Genomic DNA, 13,798 nt, shown 5'->3' with positions numbered 1-13,798 from the left:
CCCCAAGGACTCAGGACAGACAGGGAAGAGGCTCGAGTCCATGGAGATATGCAAGGAGGTAGATTCTGGGAGGGTGTGAGAGCCTCGGAGGCCTAGAGGAGACCAAGAAAGATGGCAGAAGCACAACATGGAGCTTATGAAAGTGGCTTGGGTTGTTTGTTTAATTATTTAAAGTTTTCATTCCTGTGGCCCTGTTGTTCCTCAGTCTGAAAATCCCCCCGACTCACTGGTTTGTAGCCTGATTTGAGATGGTTAATTCGATCTTTCTCCGGAGGAAGATTGGGGAGGCCCTACCGGAAAGACTAAAGACAGACAGACAGACAGACAGCTGGAGGCTAGTGGTTCTGTTCAGCAGATCCTCATACCCTAGTGGCATGATCATGATCCAAACAGATTTTCATTCGAGCTCACAGGGCTGAGCTTTTTCAGGAAGTTGGAGTCATGCTAACCAAAATCCCAAGAGACTGATGGAGAAGCCGGAAGGTGGTGGTATTCCTTTACAAGTGTCCAGCGAGGGGGCTGGTGTCTGGAGCCGGTGCTCCGTGGGGCGTCTCCCCTTGTAGGAAACTAGGAAGGAAGCCAAAAAACAGCAGAGTTTGCTTGGTAGCAGTGACATCAGGGCTGGGGGACAGAGCCGGATGTTCTCAAGGTCTGAGGACTGCGGCCGGCAGCTTCCCGAAGGATGGCCTTTTGGGGTGCAGGCCCCTGAACCTCCTGTTCAGGCACTGGCCTTCCTGGACTCCCACACACAGGCAGCTTCCTCATTAAGAGCACTAACAAGGGCTTCAGCTTCCTTTGACGTCTGGCCAGGACTTGATTAGATTCCCAAGCTGCTCCTTTGCATTTGGCCAGGGAAACATCCTGTCATTTAAAGCAGCTTCTGCAGGCAGCTGACCTCGTGCACCCTGGGCTGACTGCTCTGGTAATCTTGTTTGTACTCTCCCTGCTTCCTGCAGAGATAGCAAACTGCAGGGAAGGATGGCAGTGACAAGCTGGTGATAATAGGGACTCATAATAGTGGCGGTGACTGGTGTGTGGAGTGGTACTTGCTGCCAGCCTGGCAGGTGCTGTCTGTCCCTAGGGGCCCCCCGTGAACCTCAAAACCTCATTTTGAGGAGTAGGAAGCATGTGTCATATTGAGCCATTCATGGTAGGACTAGGTAGGACTAGGACTTGAATCCAGGCCTGTCTGACATTAAGACCCTTTCCTTAACCATACATAGAGGTACCGTTGTCTCTCTTAAGATAAAATTTTGGGGTATTCAAGAATATTGCATGCACCTCAGCATAGATAACACTGACCTAAGAAATCAACGAGAATGACATTCATTGGCATCTGACCATGACATAAGAGGAGCTTTGTTTAAATAATTGGTTGAATAATTTTTCAAGAGTCATGCATGGGTGTGAGAGTTGGACTGTAAAGAGAGCTGAGTGCTGAAGAGTTGATGCTTTTGAACAGTCGTGTTGGAGAAGACTCTTGTGAGTCCCTTGGACAGCAAGGAGATCAAACCAGTCAATCCTAAAGGAAATCAGTCTTGACTATTCATTGGAAGGACTGATGCTGAAGCTGAAATTCCAATAGAACTGACTCCTTGGAAAAGACCCTGATGCTGGGAAAGATTGAAGGCAGGAGGAGAAGGGGATGACAGAGGATGAGATGGTTGATGGCATCACTGACTCGATGGATGTGAGTTTGAGTAAACTCTGGGAGTTGGTGATGGAGAGGGAAGCCTGGCGTGCTGCAGTCCATGGGGTTGCAAAGAATCAGACATGACTGAACTGAACTGAATTTTTCAAGCATTTCATCAAAGTGAAAACAGGGCTTTTCAAAATTAGAACTCATCCATCCCTTGAACCTGAGGTCCATGGGCCTTGGTAGTGCTGCATCTCACTCTATTTGTACTGGGGAAGATGATGGAAATGCAGGAGTTTGGGCTTCTGAGGTCGACTGTTCAGGTTCAGAATCCATCCTCTCCAACCCATGACCACTAGAGTGAAGTCACTGGGGGCACTAGCATTCACAGGGACGGGGTGCCCCAAAGAAAGTGTGTCCTGAGGTGTAGGGGAAGAGTGAGCCCGCCTCCCCTGGGCTGTCGCTTGCTTGTCTGCCCTTCTCTCAGCATCTCTGCAGCCTTGGGGAGAGCTGGGGACCGGAGCAGGCCTCCTGGGACAGGAGCCAAGGACAGGCTCCAGTTCTCAGGTGCACAGGCCTCAGCCCGGACCAGCGCAGCCCTCGTCTCCCTCTGGGGGGGTTTGCCAGCCACGCCTGAGTCCACAGCCAAGCTCAGGAGGCTCTAGGTTCTGGTGTCACTATATCATCACTTGTTCTCTGCTGTGTTTTCAGAAAACCCCTGGCCCGGGAGCATATACAGCTTCAGCACAATTCCCCAAGCAGCCCCGCACCATAGCCAAAATGGGCCGAGAACACAGCTTTTTCTTCAATAACACAATTGGCTTTTAAAATAAATAAACCCTACCTTGGCCCTAAGCAGCTCTTGAGTTTTAGTAAGTTCTCTTTTGTCTCCTCTTTAGGAGAGTTTGACCACAGACCATATTCGATTGCCTGGCCTGACCGCCCAGCCCACTTATCTGGAATAGTTCCAGCAAAATGTCCAGTTCCCTCTCAGAAGTCTCCCGGTTTGAACAGTAAATTATATGCTCTCTCTGTGTGTTGTCAGAGGGTGTGTTCCTGGACTGCTCTCACAGCATCCGGACGGGCCCTGAGGAGTCACCTGGGCTCTGCCGCCTTGGGCTCTCTAGCTGAGTCTCCACTGCACTGAGGTGGTCATTCCTCATGGACTCCTGGAGGCTTCAACAAGGGCCATCCTGAACTTGACGGGAACCCAATAGTTTTTTCTCTATCTCATCTCCCTGAAAAGAACAATATTGCTTCAGCCTGATGAGCATTTGTGGTTTCAAGTTAACAAAAATATTTTGACAGTATGCTCCGGGCCAGGCGCTGTGCTGGGGGTGGGGAGTGGAGGTTAAGACAAAGATGAACGACGCATGTGACTGAATTTAGGGTGGGTTAAAGGGGAGACAAGGCCAGAAAGGTAGTTTGGAATAGTTTCCAGCTCAAGGAAGGCTTTGAGAACCATGCCAGGAACCTCTTCCTGGTTACCTTGTGTGTGCGGCTCAGGGGTGGCTGTCATGTGGGCAGCAGTCCCACCGGGAAGACACACCCTGGGCTCAGGAAACTGCGAGATCACTGTGCCCAGTGCATGGAGGAGCGATCCTGACATCGAGGGCCCCAGGCGCTCAGCAGAGACAGGGCAGCACTCCCCCAGTGGGGAAGGGTGGCTGAGTGCGGCCGGCAGCTTGGCTGGCACCCCTGGGACCAGGAGACTGAGACCGGCAGAGAGGAGAGGGAAGAAGGTGGAGGGCAAGGAACCCTTTTTGAGCAAAACGCAGGAAGGGACATTTGCTGGAGGGGAACAGAGGGAGACAGGCCCAGCTAGAGTGGAGGGTGCAGGCGGAGCAGGAGGGGGCTGGGCGAGGCGCAGATCATAGGCCCAGCAGTAAGCACTGCTCATGGACTCCAGCCAGGGCATGGGCTCAGGAAATGACGTCAGGAGAAAGGAAGGATGGGGAGACTATAGAGTCATTCATCAGTAATAGGAAGGAATCTTTTTAACTAAAAGAAAGAAAATCTAATATAAATCCTTATATTTTATTATATTGAGAAAAACCCAGTTCTCTAGTCTTATAAATACCATTGTAAAGTAGGCATTGGGGACAAGGAAGGGTAGGCCTGCATCTCCCATCTGGGTTTATCCACGTTTTGCTTTTATGGAAGAAACTCCCTGCATTGCGTTCCTTAGAGCAGAAAATGGCCCCTTGGAGGATGAGGTGGCTGCCTTGGGTGGCTGCTCTTGCCCCACTTTGATCAGCAGATGGCCACAGGGCAGCTTTATTCTCCAAGTGGGTCAGAGGCCCCTGCAGGATCAGAAGGTAACGCTGGCGGTTCTGACGGAGGGCGTTTTCTCCAGGAGCAGTGGGCCAGGTTGTGCCTGGTGCTCAGGGCAGTGGGGGCAGGGCTCTAGAAGGAGCGAGGTGAGCGGTGATCACATCTGTTTTGGGGCTTGTGGGTGGAAGGTCAGGGGAACCCTCACGCTGGCAGGGGCAGGAGGGAGACTGTGCTGCACGTCTGTGGGGGTATCTCCAGACAGCAGAGCGACCCAGGGGTGTGAGCGGGAGCAGTTCCTCCCCCCTCCCTCACCCTCCCGCTGTTTCTCCCTCAGGCCGGCTGTGTTGGGTCTAACACTGCTTTCCGTTCATGTCACGCCCTAAAGAATGTCACCAGCCCCTCCTGATTCCACTGCCGGGTTCCCAGGAGAGAGAATCTAGTTGGCCAGCTTGGGTCAGGGGTCCACCCTGGTCCCTCCAGATCTGGCCAGGAGGGCCTCGGCCCCTGGGCCAGACAGACACAGCTGCAGGGGCCCAGCTGTGTCTTGTGTGTAGTTGGGGTGGAGGGCAGCTCTCCCATATTCTAGAAGAGAATGAAGACCCTTTCAGCATAAGACGCAGGGGATGGCTCTTGCCTGGTCTGCAAGAAGGGGGTTTAGGAGGCCTGCCAGGACATCTGCTGGAGGTGGAACGGCGAGAGAACATTCTGCAGGGCCACCCGGACACCTTGGAGTCTTGAGTCTGCACTAAAGTCGCCCTCGGCTCCTGTGGCTTCCGTAGTCTGTCTGGAGCCGGGGGGCACCTCAGTACTGTCCTCCCTAGCAGCCTTGCCCCTGTCCGTAACACAGCCCTCTGCCTCCTCTGTGACTCGGGTGATATGACAGAAGCTGTGCCCTAGGTACTAGCAGCAGGGCTGGCTGCGCCTGGCAGTGAGGAGAGCAGTGTTTGCTTCCACTCTTTGACATCTTCCGGCATTTTAAATAGTACTTCATACAGGTAGTGGGAGGCGTTCCCAAATAGCCCGGAGGGATTCTGGGTGGCTTTTTCCTGCCACGAGCCTAAAACCGGGACAGCGTTTGAAGAGCAGGGCCTCCTCCTGTCTTTTCCAACATGGAGAGACTGGACAGACCTGGGTTGACTTTGAGCTTGAGCTCCGAGAGGGGATATTAACAGCCACTGTGCGCATCCGGTGACAGGTCCAGACTGAGTTAGAAAAGCCCAGAGATGGAAGGGAATGTGGTGTTTATCCCATATCCCTGAGGGGCCTTCTCTCCAGGGTCCCTCTGGCCTCCTGCATGGACCACTGTGATGCTTGCTTCTCGAGGTCCCTGCCCTGGCTTCCCTGAGCATCCCTTGGTCCTCTCCCCTCCCACTCACTTGCCCCAGTTGCCCTTGGAATTTGGCTTCAACCAAAGGGAATGGCTCGTCTTCGCTGCAAATATCATCTGCTGTTGCCCTGTGAAATTCCCTCTGCATTGAGTCAGAGCATGTCAGAAGTCACCACACTGATGGGGACAGCTTGTCTCCTCCCTTCTCTTCTCCTCTTTCCCTCCTCCTCATCCGCACTGTGAACGCCCCCTCACTGCTTTCTGGGCCCACAGAGGACACCTTCCAGACCCAGAGACCAAGGGCCACAGGTTGCTCAGGCAACCGGCCCTGCCTCCAGCACCACCTCTCACTTGCCCGGTGCCACCCGCCTCAAAACAGCACGAGCTGCCTGGACTCCAGTCCTCAAGCCTAGAATCACTTTGGAAGCCCTGTTATCTTGAAAACACATTCCACAAGTTCCAAATCAGTTGTTCTAAGCTGCATTTTAGAATCCCCTAGGGAGACTTTAAAACTCTCACAGCCTGGCAACTGCCCGCCATCATCAAACTCGTTGGTAGGATTCAGTCCCAGTAGTTTTTGTTCCCCCGTCCCATCCCCACACCCAGGTGATTGCAATGATTGGCCAAGATTGAGAATATCTGCTGGGACAGTGTGAAAACACCAATCACCAGTAACTAGGTGGGGCCACAGGTAGTCCTCCAACCTGTAAAGGTTTAAGACAGGGCCCCCGTTGCCCTGAGAAGTCACACTTTCCGGCTCAGAAGAAGAGATTGGCCCGTGTTGGTGTCTGGCTGAGTCCTGAGGGAAGAGGGCGGGGCTGGACCGGACTGAGTGAAGCAGGTTGCTGGTGCATTCTAGTGGAGGCTGTTTTGCATAGAGAGGTGAGCAGGGCCTGAACCCAGTCACTCTTGCCAGCCTGATTCTAGGCTAGGCACCTTACAGATCTTTGGTTTTGGCCCAAGGGCAGGGCTGCAGGCATGCAGACTCTGCTGTGCACAAACGGAGGGGTTTGAGTTCTGGATTGATGACCACAGGGGCTGGGTGGGCTTGTGGGGGCCACTGCCAGAGACCCAGATCCTGGCCTGGCTCGTCTGCCATCTCCCTGGTGAAGACGCGACTGTGGATGGTAGGATGAGCCAAAGCTGACAGAGGCCTGGATGTTGAGGGTGGCAAGTAAGCGACAGGGGTCAGGGACAGAAGGAGGAGGAGCCAGAGGAAGGGGAGGCCCATGGGCTGGACACGTGAAGACTGTCTCTTAGCAGGTCTTTGCGTTGCCTTAATGACGACACCCTTGGCCGTATCAGAGCCCAAAACAGGATGTCACCCTTCTGAGGAGACATAGGGGCTCAGAGAGGCTCTTCCAGCAGCAGAGGGAGGTGGCAATGTGGCTGCTTTGGGTCAGAGTGTAGCTTAGTCCCTGAGAACTGTAGGCAGCAAGCAGGGCTCAGGCCCAGTGACACTACATCTCTGGTCACCAGGGTGGGCTTGGCAGGAGGCAAGGAGGCAGGAACCTGTTCCCCCCACTTAACTGAGCAGCCTGGGAGGGGGCAGGGATGCTCGGAAACATGCCCGGCATGGTCACAGCTATTGAGGCTTCTGATCACCAGCCCCTCCTGGGCTGGGCATGGGAGCTGGACTGCAGAGTACCCCCGTGCCCAGGGAGCTCACTAACGAAATTATGTGTGTTCGTTTCCAGTGGCTGCTGTTACAATTGCCATAGACTTTGGTGCTTAAATCAACACAGATTTATTCTCTTACTGTTCAGGAGGTCAGGGGTCCCCAAATCAGTCTCACTGGGCTAAAGTCAAGGTGGTATTGTTGTTCAGTCACTCAGTCGTCTCCCGACTCTTTGCAACCCCATGGACTGCAACATGCCAGGCTTCCCTGTCCATCACCATCTCCTGGAGCTTACTCAAGCTCACGTCCATTGAGTCAGTGATGCCATCTAACCATCTCATCCTCTGTCCTCCCCTTCTCCTGCCTTTAGTCTTTCCCAGCATCAGGGTCTTTTCTAATGAGTCAGCTCTTCGCATCAGGTGGCCAAAGTATTGGAGCTTCAGCATCAGTCCTTCCAACAACTATTTAGGATTGATTTCTTCAGGATTGACTGGTTTGATTTCTTTGCAGTCCAAGGGACTCCCAAGAGTCTTCAACACCATAGTTCAAAAACATCAATTCTTCAGTGCTCAGCTTTCTTTATGGTCCAGCTCTCACATCCATACATGACTACTGGAAAAACCATAGCCTTGACTAGACAGACCTTTGTTGGCAAAGTAATGTCTCTGCTTTTTAATACACTGTCTAAGTTTGTCATAACTTTTCTTCCAAGGAGCAAGCATCTTTTAATTTTGTGGCTGCAGTCACCATCTGCAGTGATTTTTGGAGCCCAAGAAAATAAAGTCTGTCACTGTTTCCATTGTTTCCCCATATATTTGCCATCAAGTGATGGGACCGGACGCCATGATCTTCGTTTTTTGAATGCTGAGGTGTAGGCCAGGTTTTTCACTCCCCTTTGCCCTTCATCAAGAGGCTCTTTAGTTCCTCTTCACTTTCTGCCATAAGGGTGGTGTCATCTGCGTATCCTGGCCTGAGGCCAGTGTTGGATTGTGGGCTCTGGGATCATAAGTTGGGATCTGCTGAGGAATGGGTGGATGTCCCAGTGCCTGCTCTAATGTTAGCACCCAGAGCTTACTGAATACTGTACTTTATTGAGGTATAGTTGATACAATATGATGTTTCCGGTGTACAGCGTAATGATTTACCATTTTTAAAGGTTATGCTCCATTTATAATTATCATGAATATTGGCTATAATTCCTGTCATATTATATATCCTTACAGCTTATTTATTTTATACATCATTGTTTGTGCCTCTTAACCCTCTACCCCTTCCCTCTCTTCACTGGTAACCACCAGTTTCCTCTCCATATCTTAAGCCTGTTTCTTTTTTGCTATAGTCACGAGTTTGTGTTAGTTTTTGGACTCCACATATAAGTGATATCATACAGTATTTGTCTTTCTCTGTCTGACATATTTCACCGAGCATAATACCTTCCAGGTCCATCTGTGTTGTTGTAAATGCCAAATTTTCACTCTTTTTTATGGCTGAATAGTATTCTATTGTGTATACGTACCACATCTTCTTTTGTTTATGGACATTTAGGTTGCTTCCATATCTTAGCAATTAAAAAAAAATTTATTTATTTGTTTTATTTATTTGGTTGCAGCATGTGGGATCTAGTTCCCTGACCAGGGACTGAACCGGAGCCCTCTGCAATGGGAGCTCAGAATCTTAGTCACTAGACCACCAGGGAAGTCCCATATCTTAGCAATTGTAAATAATGCTATTTACAATTGGCTGTTGGAGTGCATGTATCTTTTTGAATTCGTGTTTTTATTTTTTTCAGTTTGGATATATGTGCAGAGGAGAATTGCTGGATCATGTGGTAGTTCTATTTTTAGCTTTTTGAGAGGTCTCCATACTGTTTCCATAGTGGCTCCACCGATTCACATCGCCACCAACCGTGTAGGAGGGCTCTCTTGTCCACATCCTTGCCAACATTTCTTATTTGTGTTCTTCTTGATGGCAGTCATTCTAAGAGGTGTGAGGTGGTATCTCATTGTGGTTTTAATTTGCCTTTCTCTGATTAACGATATTGAGAATCTTTTCATGTGCATATTGGCCATCTGTGTATCTTCTTTGGAGAAATGTCTATTCAGGTTTGTGCCCATTTTTTAATCAGGTTTTTTTTTTATGTTGAGTTATATGAGCTGTTTATATATTTTGTATATTAACCCCTTATTGGTCATGTCATTTGCAAATATTTTCTCTCATTCAGTAGGTTATCTTTTCATTTTGTCAATGGTTTCCTTTGCTGTACGAAAGCTTTTACTTAAGGTCCTATTTTTATTTTTTTTAATTTTGACTTTTTTAACACCAAAAGCATTTTGCATTGGGGTGTAGTTGATTAACGATGTTGTGGTAGCTTCAGGTGAATGCTTTTATTTCTTTTGTCTTAGGGGACAGACCCAAAATCTGTTGGTACAATTTATGTCAGAAAGTGTTCTGCCTACATCTTCTTCTGGGAGTTTTATGGTTTCTGGTATTACATTTAGGTCTTTAATTCACTTTGAATTTATTTTTGTAAATAATATGGGGGAAATGTTCTGATTTCATTATTTTACATGTAGCTGTCTAGTTTTCCCAGCACCACTTACTGAAGAGATGGTCTTTTCCTCATTGTATATTCTTCTTTGTCATAGATTAATTGCCCATAAGTTTGTGGATTTATTTCTGGGCTATTTTTAAAAATATTAATTTTTATTTACTTATTTGGTTGTGCCAGATCTTAGTTGCATGGCATGTGAACTCTTAGCTGTGGCACGTGGAGTCTAATTCCCTGACTGGGGATTGGACCCCAGCCCTCTGTATTGGGAGTTTTAGCCACTGGAGAACCAGGGAAGTCCCTGGGCTCTCTTTTTGTTCCACTGATCTGTGTGTCTGATTTTTGTGCTAGCATACTATCTTGATTATTGAAACTTTGTAGCATAGTCTGAAGTCAGGGAGTATGATACCTCCAGTTTTATCCTTCTTTTCTCAAGATTGTTTGGCTTTCCTGTTTCATAACGTCTTTTATATTATGGAAGTTCCTTTTATTTTGAACTGCAAAGAATTGTCTGGGGAAGGACTTTTAGTCTAAATAACCTCAGCCATTTTTGGTGTTTGGTACTGACAAAAGTCATCTGAAATGAATTAAGTTTTTTGAAAGAGAAGATAAAAAAATTTATTACTGATTTTAGAAATCATTCCTGGAAGGTTGACCTTAAGACTGCAGATGTTAGATGTTATAAACAAGCTCTGTAAGATCACTTAAAAAGCAGTCATGTTGGAAGTTCCCTGGCAGTCCAGTGGTTAGGACTTGGCACTTTCACTGCCATGGGCCCAGGTTCAATCCCTGGTTGGGGAACTAAGATCCCACAAGCTGTGAGACCTGGCCAAAAATTTTTAAAAAGTAAAAAAAAGTCACCTTAAAAGTTATGGGGAATGGGGTTGGGTGGGTGGACAATGCTCCTAATATTTTACTTATATTAGAAGTAAATAATGGCTTCTAATATGTGGCTCCAGGGGCCACATTATTCCAAAAATTTAAATATGCCCTATCTTATATGGAAATGAAAATGAAGCTTCTGGAAAGTTGTGTTTAATGATGCATGTATCGATAGTGTAGATGAAGATCCTAATGGTGAAGATATATGAGTATTTTTTTTGGCTGTGCTGGGTCTTCATCATGGCGCATGAGCTTTTCATCGCTGCGCATGGACTTTCTCTAGTTGCAGCGAATGGGGTCTGCTTTCTCGTTGTGGTGTGTGGGCTTCTTCTTGTGACAGCGTCTCTCATTGTGGAGCATGGGCTCTAGGCGTGTAGGCTTCAGTAGTTGTGTTGCAAGGGCTCAACAGTTGCAACATGTGGGCTTAGTTGCCCCACGGCATGTGGGATCCTAATTCCCCAACCAGGCATTGAACCCCAGTCACCTGCATTGGCAGGCGGATTCTTAACCACTGGCCACCAGGGAAGTCCCTCTAAAATAATTTATAAAATGAGATTAAGCATACATACAGTTTTATTAAGAGAATATAATAAATTAAGAACTGTAGGCCCTTGAACAGCCATGATATACAAGGAGGGCTGTTGGGACCTGGGGACAGGGAGCTGGGGAATACACCTATGCTGTGACCTGTACACAGCAAAGGGATCCATCTCAGGCATCAGAGCTGACACCTGAGGCCAGCTGGTCTTTGCCGTGGTGTCCCCACGCCTGCTCTGGTCCCCGTTTCAGCATACGTGTGCTCCTCCTCTGGTTGGCAGGTGTCCCAGGAAGAATGCAGTAGACGAGGTTCTCGCATGCAGACTGCCTGCATGTCGACCACTGCCCTGGAGTATGGGGGTCTTTGGGCAAGTCACCTCACCTTCTTGCACTGACTTCCTGCAAGATGGGCTTTTGCCACACCCACCTGTGCCCCTTTGCCTCTGGTCAGAGCTCCTCCCCCTAAAGGTGGGTACCCTGGCATGTGCCCCCCAAAGGCTGGTCTCCAGGTGCACACTGAGAGGAGAGTGTGCCTCTCTGGGAATGGGCAGAGTCACAGGAAGAGACGCACCCAAGGTCCCTTAAGTCATGAGGGGTCATTGCAAGGACCAGGGAAAGGATTCAGATGGGAATCTTAACCTCAGGCTGCAGGAGTGGGAAAGGTTGTCTGGGACAGAATCGATGAAGCTCTTGGGCTTCCATCATTTTCTGCCCCTTGAAAATGGGCATCCATTTCTGTTTGGAGCTCTCTGTCTTTACAGATTCACCTGCTCTGCATTTTTTAATCTTCCTGACTCTTCCAACCAGCTCATGTGTGTGTGTTTGTGCTAAGTCACTTCAGTTGTTTCCGACTCTTTGTGACCCATGGATTTTAGCCTACTAGGATCCTCCAGGCCAGAATACTGGAGTGGGTTGCCATGCTCTCCTCCAGGGGATCTTCCGACCCAGGGACTGAACCCATGTCTCTTACGTCTCCTGCATTGGCAGGCAGGTTCTTTACCACTAGTGCCGCCTGGGAAGCCTCCAACCAGCTCCTCTCCTTTCTTTCTGACCTGCGGTTTCTACTGCTTTTCAACCTCTGCTCCAACCACGAACTGCCTTTTCTTTTTTAATTAATTTTGTTTTTGCATCATTTAAAAAAAATACAATTTATTATTATTTTGCCACACCATGCAGCCTGTGGGAATCTTAATTCCTTAACCAGGGATCAAACCCATGCCCCTGTAATGGAAGCACAGAATCTTAACCACTGGACTGCCAGGGAAGTCCCCAAACTGCTTCTTTCTCCGACCACATTGACACCTCAGAGGCCAGACCCTCTGCAGCCTTCAGCAGTGCCAGTGTCGTGAAGGGCAAAGAGAGGGGGAGGAGCTGTTGCAGATGAAAGGAAACTGGAGACGTGACAGCTAAGTGCAGTATGGGGTCTTGGGTTGGGGGAAGACAGGGCTGCAAAGGAGAGCGGTGGGAGAGGAGAGAAAACACTGCGTCAGGGAAATTCCTTCATTTGTTAACTGCTGTGGTTACGTAAGACGAGACCCTTTGTTCTTAACCAGCCACTGAATTATTAAGGGGTAAAGGGGCATGATTTATGCAACCTATTCTCAAACGGTTCGGGTTGGGGTAGGGGGAGAAACGTTTTTAAAAGAGGCCCACAATGGCTGACTTCTTGCCAAATTCCAAAGAGCCAGTTAAAAGGGGAAGACAGTGAGTGTGAGGGAGGAGGGGGAGTCACGGCAGGCTGGGGGCCTCTCCGCTCGGGGGCCCTGCCACCCCCTGGGTAGTGGGCTGGTGCACAGAGGAGGAACTTTGGTTCTGGAAACCACCCGTGGCCCAGTCAGCTGGTGCGCAGGCCAGGGGGCTCACATGACCTGGTGCACAGCCCCTGTGGTGACCTTTTCTTGTTTCTGGTTTGCCTGGCGTCTTGAGAACCCTCTTGCTTTTTGGGTGACTTTCCAGCTTCTTGAGTGATCTCTGTTTCAGAAACCTCCTCTCTGGCTGCAGAAAGGGCGAGGGCGGCAGGCAGCATGGGCTGTTCTCCCCTGGAAGTGTGGGTCCCAGGCCATGGGCTGCAGCTGCTGGTGCAGTGGGGTGGGTGGGGGGTGGGGTTCTGGACCCGTGCATCTGCCCCTGTGACACTTGAGCAGAGGATTCCTGGTGATAACATGTTTCCATGGATCCCAAAGGGGTCATTCTGCTGCCTCGGTGACAGGCGCTACCTGCCTCTCTCCCATCCGGTGAGCTGGGGCGGGCTCTGTGGGCAGGGACCTTACTCTCAGCTTGGCTGTGTTCCAAGCAGTGAGCGGAGGCACCATAATTGCATCACCTTTCACGGGGACAAAACTCACTTCCCTAGGTTGTTGACTACCAGAGGAGCAATGTCAGAGAGAGTTCACGGATAAGCAAAGTGCCTTATACTAACTAGTATATTGCAGGGAGAACGTTAGGATTGTCATCAAGAGCCAGGACAGGAGCCTCACAGTGCACCATAAAGTGGCAGTGATAGGGAGGGGCAAGGGTGGGGGCCAGTTCTGTTGTCTGTCTCCTCCAGCAGGACCTCCATCTCACCCAGGGCCCAGGAGGGCTTGAGGAAGTGATGGGCTGATGCAGGGTCTCAGAAGGGGCCCGTTACTGCTCACCCAGAGTTCCAGCTGCTCAAGCAGCTGGATTTTGTGTCCTGAGGCCCATGTCCTCTGGTCACAGCTGATTGTCATTAGAGACCCCTGGAAAAATGAGTGGGACCAACGGGATCCTCACACCCAAGAATCTAAGCTAAGCTGTGCAGAGGGGCTGCAGCCAGGGTATGTGGATTGAATGCAGTCCTTTGGGAGCATCTCTGAGTGAGCAAAGGCAGCCACCAGGGAGAGGAGGTGGGAGCAGGCGGGGGCAGGGAAAGTCATCATATGGTATCCAGTGGTTATCATGGCACTGTTCTAGGCTCTTTCTGTGTTTTTCTTACTTAATCATCAGGACAGTCCA

The 13,798-nt window shown here is 49.7% G+C and overlaps 1 protein-coding gene and 1 non-coding gene across 6 annotated transcripts in view; both read left to right on the top strand.

Annotated features, from left to right (window-relative positions):
- Nucleotides 1–5,487, top strand: part of STPG4 (sperm-tail PG-rich repeat containing 4) — a 43,163-nt gene extending 37,676 nt beyond the window's left edge. For 2 of the 5 annotated variants that reach the window (XM_025260980.3, XM_025260976.3), the window contains one exon: nucleotides 2,348–5,487. In XM_025260980.3, coding sequence (XP_025116765.1) covers nucleotides 2,348–2,464 — 117 coding nt within the window. In that variant the 3' untranslated portion in view covers nucleotides 2,465–5,487. The remainder of the gene's footprint in view (nucleotides 1–2,347) is intronic. The other 3 variants (XM_025260978.3, XR_006543306.2, XR_006543307.2) reach the window with 3 other exon arrangements.
- Nucleotides 5,488–10,131: 4,644 nt separating this feature from the next.
- TRNAE-UUC lies at nucleotides 10,132–10,204 on the top strand. Its single transcript has one exon. It is a non-coding gene; the product is annotated as a tRNA-Glu (tRNA).
- The last annotated feature ends 3,594 nt before the right edge of the window (nucleotides 10,205–13,798 follow it).

This window comes from Bubalus bubalis, chromosome 12 (genome assembly GCF_019923935.1).
Source record: "Bubalus bubalis isolate 160015118507 breed Murrah chromosome 12, NDDB_SH_1, whole genome shotgun sequence".
Lineage (NCBI taxonomy): Eukaryota > Metazoa > Chordata > Mammalia > Artiodactyla > Bovidae > Bubalus > Bubalus bubalis.
The sequence above is the reverse complement of the archived record's forward strand: the minus strand, read 5'-3'. Positions and strand labels throughout refer to the sequence as shown.